At 32.6% G+C, this 8431-nt stretch overlaps 1 protein-coding gene across 1 annotated transcript; it reads left to right on the top strand.

Annotated features, from left to right (window-relative positions):
• Positions 1 to 918: 918 nt before the first annotated feature.
• On the top strand, positions 919 to 5086 carry LOC107626458 (putative pectate lyase 12). The gene is made up of 5 exons (XM_016329340.3): positions 919 to 1196; positions 1606 to 2054; positions 3510 to 3760; positions 4301 to 4698; positions 4801 to 5086. The coding sequence occupies exons 1-5, from the start codon at positions 955 to 957 to the stop codon at positions 5003 to 5005; spliced, it is 1545 nt and encodes a 514-aa protein (XP_016184826.1). The 5' UTR covers positions 919 to 954; the 3' UTR covers positions 5006 to 5086.
• The last annotated feature ends 3345 nt before the right edge of the window (positions 5087 to 8431 follow it).

Here is an 8431-nt window from a genome sequence, read left to right on the forward strand (position 1 = left end):
TAGACCGTTTAATTTGTTAGAAGTACAGAAATCAGATCATTCGATTTGTGTTAAAAAATTAAAAAATTTAAGATTCAGAAATCTGATCCTCCGATTTATGTATTTTTTACAATTTTAAAAAATATAAAAAATTACAATATTAGAATATATCACTATTTCTACTATTTCTACTTTCATGCAAAAAAAAAGTCAAAGAAATAGGAGCTATTATTAATTTTTTATTATTATAAATCAAAATATTAAATTAAAGTTGTCAGTATGAGGAGTACCATCACCACCCATTATGGTGGTACCAACAACATTGTACTGTGTCCATTGTCCATACATAACTTTCTTGGAGACCTCACAACTCTCAAAACCTAATATTAACCTTTTTGTGTCCTTATTTAACGGTTAACTTAACTCTAGTAGAAATTTAGAACAACTCAATGTATACTCCTATAGTTAATGTAATAAATAAAAAAATGAAAGACCTTGTTTCACAAAATGTTGAAGAAGGTTTAAACAATAAACACTTCGTTACACACTATTTTTTTTCAAAATTTTTGAATATTATATTAAAAATCTCTAATTAATCCTTAGTCATCCAAATAATTGATTCTTTGGCTTGTTCACGTTGAGTGGGTAGTAAATAGAACTGCGGATTGAATGGCTAGATATGGTGACAAGAGTAACTCTAATCATGTTATTTGGTATGAACCTTGTGTTGATTTTCAGCAAATCATCCGCTTGAATATACGATAGTGTTTGCTTTGTTTCTTTCCATGTTTAGGTACAAAAAAAACGATTCTGATAAATAACAACGTGCACAAACTATTTTAATCAATAACAAAAATTATTCAGAACAATTAAATAATTAATTAAAAATTAATTAAGAATTTTCAGTATATGTACCGCTTTTTCCTACTGAGTAGGGATTTTTGTTCTTGTAAAAACTATGAGAACTTTTATTTTATGTCTAATCCCTATGATCACGGAGCTTCTCCATTTATGCACCTAAGTGAGAGAGAGAGAGAGAGAGTGAAACTCTTCCAAAGAAGCAGAAGAATAATGTTCCAAAGAAGGTGCATTGTGGTAACAATAACATATGTATTATTGGGATGCATTATTGTGGATCATGGAAGAGCAACAATGGTGAATCTCACACTCCAAGGACAACATCCAAACCCTGAAGCTCTTGTTACACAACTTCATAGGTACTACTTCTCACTTCTTACTCCTTCTCCTCTTATTTCATGACCCTACATTACTTAAAGTTAGATCTTGAAATTCCAGGACATGCTCAATTTCTTCTTCTTTTTTAGTTTATTTTTAAAATTTATTTTTCCTTTTTTATGAAATAATTATCTTTTTGGCTTGGAGTTTATTATTTGCTAGTTACTAAGGGGAGAGATTCAAGTTTAATAATGCACTCACAATAAAATGTAGGTGTTGCTAATAATTTTCATTTATAACTCTCCTCATATATATTATTTCAAATAAATATTTTTTATGCACTAAATTAATAGCACTTTTCTATCATTAGAATAATTAGAAATACTAATGTAATTAAGATGAGTCATATAACTAAAGTATCTTATATTATGACACTTTTTATTTTTGTAGTAAGATTAATGCTTCAATAGCAAGAAGGGAGATGTTAGCATCATCATCATCATGCCTAACAGGGAACCCCATTGATGATTGCTGGAAATGTGACCCAAATTGGGCCCAAAACAGACAAAGGCTAGCCGATTGCGCAATTGGGTTCGGTCAAAACGCAAAGGGGGGAAAAGGTGGCGAGTTCTACATAGTAACCGATTCGTCAGACAATGATGCTGTAAACCCTAAACCCGGAACCCTAAGATATGCCGTGATTCAAAATGAGCCACTTTGGATAGTGTTTCCTAGTAACATGATGATTAAGCTTTCACAAGAACTCATATTCAATAGCTTCAAGACCATTGATGGGCGTGGTGCTGATGTGCACATTGTTGGTGGAGGGTGCATTACTCTTCAATATATTAGCAATGTTATCATACATAACATTCACATTCACCATTGTCACCCCTCAGGTAATTAAGAAATTAATTTCAAATATTATGGTTAGGTTAGGTTAATTATTTTCGGAGATAGATCATGGACAGTAGATTTATGTCCTTTTTGTTTGTCCGAATAAACCATTGGCATTTGTCCTTTTCTTAAAAGATAAAAAGAATTAAAAAATTTGAAAAAAAAATGAGGCTAAAAATTTTTGATATAGAAGTAAAATGAGTGATATATTTTAACATATAATTTTTGGTATTTTTTAAAATTGTGGGAGTACACAAATCGGACCATCCGATTTGTGTTTAAAAAAAATTAAAAAATTCAGGGTACACAAATTGGACCATCCGATTACTATAATCGGACCATTCGATTACTCTCCTTCCGATCGGACCGTCCAATTTGCTTGACGCAGTCAGGTGAAACACCCTATGTCTCCGTAACTATGCCATACACCATTACTTACTCCATATCAAAATAAAAAAAAAAAAAAACTGAAAAAATGAGACATTACCTTTTTTCCATTTTCTCACATTTGTTTTTGTATTAAAAGTAATTGATAAAAAGTGATAGAAAATAAATATTGTTTTATATACTATAAAAAATGTATATGAAAAAAATGCAAATATCAATTTTCAAAATATATTGCCTTAAAATAAGCATAATATTAAGTTTTTGTCAAAATTTGTATTATTTCTTTATTTTAATAAATGAAAAAGCCTTAAAGTATCTCCTAAAAAAGGACAATATTAAGTTATTTTTTCTTCTTTAGATATGTGTTTATTCTCAACAATTCAAACATTTTGATTCTTATTTCAAAGCAGTAACCAAACCTATTTTCCGCTTTTTGAATAAAGTCAGATATGGACAAAGATATAATTGATAAACTTTGTCTCTATATATTTTAAATAGACTTATTTAAGTAATTAAATAATATTAATCTCTCACTTTGGATACCCAAGCTCTAGATTCACACTCCTAGAAAGTAAAGTAGAATCTTGAAATCTAAAATCTAAATAATATAATACGGGTACCAATATTTTCTTCTCCCTCCCTTTTTCTTGAATTGTGCTGCTAGGAAAGTGAGGTTTATCATTGTGTTTGTTTGTTACCTTTTTTTTTTTTCTTTTTTTCAAATGTGTCCTTTCACAAGTGGCATTAAGTTATTTGAATATTAATAAAGTTAAAATATATTTGTTTATTTTGAAAATAATAAACACATTATATTATATATTTAGTCTGATAAATATTTTTTAAAAGTATATTATTTTTTTAAAAAATTATTTTTTATACACTGTCAATATAAAATCGTTTTTCACGTACATCCAATCAAATAATGCTATATTAATAAAAGTAATTACTTTTTATATTGATCGCATGAATGATCGTCTAAGAGAACGACTGTATTGTATTAAAATTAAACTCTTCTGTTTAAGATACAAATCTTATCAAATGAAATACTATTAAACTTTTTTTCTTTACAGGTAATGCTATGGTGCGATCGAGTCCAGAGCACTATGGATACCGCACTGAATCGGACGGTGATGGCATCTCCATATTTGGATCGCATGACATCTGGATCGATCACTGCACTCTATCTCGTTGCAAGGATGGGCTTATTGATGCAGTTATGGGCTCAACTGCCATCACTGTGTCCAACAACCACTTTTCTCATCACAATGACGTAATGCTCTTGGGCCATAGTGACCACTACTTACCTGACTCAGCCATGCAGGTAATCCAGTCCAGGCCCAATTACCCAATTTGAGCCCAAGCCCAACATCACAAACATGCACCTTAAAATTTAATTATGCACCAACGCAAGTTGGCACAGATGGATGAGGGTCTGTGTCCCTTAACCATCTCTTCCGGGTTCGATACTCACTGGAGGATGGGAATGGAGCTTGCTTGCTTGGGAGGGTCGCCCACTTTGCCTCTGCAGTACCCGAGGGATTAGTCATTGGGTTTCCGGCCTGATGGATACCCTGGTGCAAACCAAAAAAAAAAATTTAATTATGCATTTACCAAAAAAAAACAAAATTTAATTATGCATATTGCATCCTCAAAACTAATCCGTTGCCGATCAAATTACAAACTAATCCGTTGCAGATCAAATTTTCTTTTAAGAATTTATTGTTAGTGAATGAATTGCTATATATAAGTAGTTACTAATCATTTGTAGTTAACTTTCATCTCATTTTTAACATACTCTCTGTAAAATTATTGAGAAGAAAATTTTTCTTTTCTTACAATCTAGCCACCAACCTTGTTGCAGGTTACCATTGCCTTTAACCATTTCGGCGAAAAACTCGTCCAGCGCATGCCACGTTGCAGGCTAGGATATGTTCACATAGTCAATAACGACTTCACTGCTTGGCAGATGTATGCGATCGGGGGCAGTGGATCCCCTACTATTAATAGTCAGGGGAATCGATACACTGCTCCCGACAACTCATTTGCCAAGCAAGTGACAAAGCGGTTGGATGTCGGGGAAGGCGAGTGGACAGGGTGGAATTGGAGGTCAGAAGGGGATGTGATGGTGAATGGAGCATTTTTTGTTCCATCAGGGGAAGGTGCTGAGGTTAAGTATGAGAAGGCTTATAGTGTGGAGCCTAAGTCTGCTGATCGCATTTCATTGCTTACTATGTCTGCTGGAGTTCTTGGTGTGGCTAGGTATTAACATTAATATTATAAACTAGTCTTATTAAGAAATTGATATGCAGTTCATATTTGAAAATGTAATGAGGTTAATTAACATGGTTGGTGAATGAGCAGGGACAATAACCTTGGCATGTGGAGTAGAGGACCCAACGACGGTGGCAGTTATATTTCAACAAACGGTCCAGAATTCACTGATGAAATGTCAAAGGCTGCAATGCTGTTTCCACCTTCACATACTATCACATTTGTATCTGTTTTTGTTACAATGCTCTGCTTGTTATCTCACACAATTACTCCCCTAATAACATTAGTACTATAACAATTGTTTATTGAGTTTGCTTATCTTTCTTTGACTGTTAAATGAAAAGGACCCTTAAAAATTAGGACATCCCTTTAACCAGTACATTTTCAGAGCCTTTCTTTCTTCAACTTGACTTGAAATATGCAACTTTATCTAATAGTTCCCAATTTTAGTTTCATAATAGAATCTCTTAATCATCATTTGGTTTAATTTCATAATATTCCTCCAACTATGCGTGAGGAGAAAATGCATTTATCCTCTTATATTTTAATTCAAGGATTTGAAAAGACAATATATTGTTAATAAATTAAGCAAAAGTGGGAGCAGATTAATGGTGGTCATCACTCTAAACAACAACATATCTATTTTTCTTTTTGTAATTTTCTTATTGATTTTTGGATTATATATATATTGACACGTCATCAGGAATACATAGCAGTTAAACTCGTCTATTTTACCTACTGTCCAAAATTGATTATATTGCGTGCTTGAAAAGAGAAAAAGATCAACCCACCCTAAAATACATAATTGCATGACTCTTTTTTTTCTTAATGTTATGATATGGATGTCCATATCCATTCTATGTCTACTCAGCAAGCACTCTTGAAAAGTACATGCATTTAAGAATGTGCGGTGCATGCTTTTCAACCTTTGAAAATGTGAACCTTGAACTTGTATAAATAGAGGCTAAACCTCTGTACGTGATACAACACAAGCAAATAACAAAATCACTCCTCTTTTATGCTGCAATCAAATACTCTTCTCCTTATATTTTTACTACAATTCTTTCTCTTCTTTTATTTTATAAGTATTTTAAATTCTATTTTCTATTACTCTTTGCATATAATATTAATAGCAATATTAATCATCTTTATTATATTGAGATTGCAACAATAAACAAATGCGATTCTCTCTCTCTCTTTATTTTTAATACTTCTTTCTATCTTTGTATATATATACACAATACAACATATAATTTTATTATATATATATAAATTATTATTGAGCTAATTATTTTAATACTAGAGTCTTCTATTTATACAGCTTTATTATATATATATCTTTTATTTCACAACACGTTATCAGCACGAGACTCTGATCAAATTTTTAGAAGGCTCAGGTAACAATTTTTCATTATGTCAAAACTCTCTCATCTTGAATTTAATGCTCTTGATATATCTGGAAACAATTATTTATCATGGATACTAGATGCTGAAATCCATCTTGATTCAATGGATCTTGGAGATACCATTAAGGCTGAAAATAATGCATCCCAGAAGGATAAAGCTAAAGCCATGATTTTTCTTCGTCGTCATCTTGACGAAGGATTGAAAAATGAATATCTTACATTAAAAGATCCTGCAGATCTTTGGAAAGACCTTGAAGAAAGGTACAATCATCAGAAAACGGTGATACTTCCTCAAGCCCGGTATGAATGGACGCATTTGCGTTTACAAGATTTTAAATCTATAAATGAATATAATTCTGCAATGTTTCGAATCACCTCACGAATGAAATTGTGTGGGGAAAAAATAATTGATCATGATATGTTGGAGAAAACTTTCTCAACCTTCCATGCCTCGAATGTGCTCCTGCAGCAGCAGTATCGAGAGAAAGGGTTTAAGAAATATTCTGAGTTAATTTCTTGCCTTCTTGTTGCCAAACGCAACAATGAGTTGTTATTGAAAAATCATGAAGCGCGCCCAACTGGCGCCGCCCCATTTCCTGAAGTAAATGCGGCAAATCATTACCCCAGAAGAGGTAAATGGCAAGCTTTTAATAACAAGAAAAATTATGGAAGGAAAAAGAATTATGTTCAAAAGAGAGGATCTCACCAGAAGTGGGACAAAGAAAAGAATATCGGGCAGAATAAATCAACCGAGGAGAAGTGTTTCCGCTGTGGTGGAAAGGGCCATTGGTCACGTACCTGTCGTACCCCAAGGTACCTAGTCGATCTTTACCAGGCATCTTTGAAAAAGAACGACAAAGGAAAGGAAACAAATTTTGTTTCAAATGATGCTGAGAACTCCACCACTCATTATGATGTATCTGATTTCTTTGAGGATCCTGAAGGAAATATTGGTCATTTGATCAATGATGGAATAGTTTAATATGTGGGATTGTGAAGCATATATGTAAATAAATAATGTAAAGAACTTATTGTTAAGTTTTATTTTCTATGTATTTAAGTTTCAAATGTGATGTACATAAATAATGAAATATTAATATTTATGGATTTTGAAATTATTAATTGTGTCAAATTTTAAAATAAAATTTCAGTATATGACATTATTTTATGTACATTGTTTCTTAGAAAAATAATTCTGATCAAGTATTCAATTTAACTGTGCATACTACTCATTTAATTATTATTTGTTTTTGAAGAGAATGGCAAGGATATGTAATGAAGATATATGCCTTGCGGATAGTGCAAGTTCACACACTATTCTCAAAAGTGATATATATTTTACCCATCTTGTGCCAAAAGAGGAATATGTTAACACCATTATTGGCTCAGGCAATGTGATAGAAGGCTCCGGAAGAGCTATAATTTTGTTTCCTGGAGGAACAAAATTTATAATAAATAATGCACTGTTATCTACCAAGTCTCGAAGAAACTTGTTGAGTTTTAAAGATATTCGACGAAATGGATATCATATTGAGACTATGAATGAGGGAAATCATGAGTATTTATATATCACAACTCATGATTCAAATAAGAAAGTTATATTAGAAAAATTACCCTCACTTTCATCTGGGTTGTATTATACCAAGATTAGTGCAATTGAATCACATGCCACTATAAACCAGAAGTTTATTAGCCCAAATGAATTCATAACTTGGCACGACCGTTTGGGTCATCCGGGAACAACCATGATGAGAAGAATTATTGAAAACTCTCATGGACATTCACTAAAGAATCAGAAGATTCTTAAAACTAGTGAATTTTGTTGTGCTGCATGTTCTCAAGGAAAGTTAATTTTAAGGCCATCACCAGTAAAGATTGGATTTGAGTCTTTTGAATTCCTGGAAAGGATTCAAGGTGATATATGTGGACCTATTCATCCACCATGTGGATCTTTTAGATATTTTATGGTCCTAATAGACGCATCTTCGAGATGGTCACATGTGTGCTTATTATTTTCTCGCAACCTGGCGTTTGCGAGATTATTGGCTCAAATTATTCGATTAAAAGCACAATTTCCAGAAAATCCAATCAAAGCAATTCGTCTTGATAATGCTGGTGAATTTACTTCCCAAGCTTTTGATGCTTATTGTATGGCTAATGGAATAAGTGTTGAACATCCAGTAGCTTATGTTCACACGCAAAATGGGTTAGCAGAATCACTTATTAAGCGCCTCCAATTAATTGCTAGACCCTTGCTTATGAGAACAAATCTCCCAACCTCGGTTTGGGGGCATGCTATTTTACATGCTGCAGCA

This window comes from Arachis ipaensis, chromosome B2, assembly GCF_059453495.1.
Source record: "Arachis ipaensis isolate K30076 ecotype BB chromosome B2, ASM5945349v1, whole genome shotgun sequence".
Classification (NCBI taxonomy): Eukaryota; Viridiplantae; Streptophyta; class Magnoliopsida; order Fabales; family Fabaceae; genus Arachis; species Arachis ipaensis.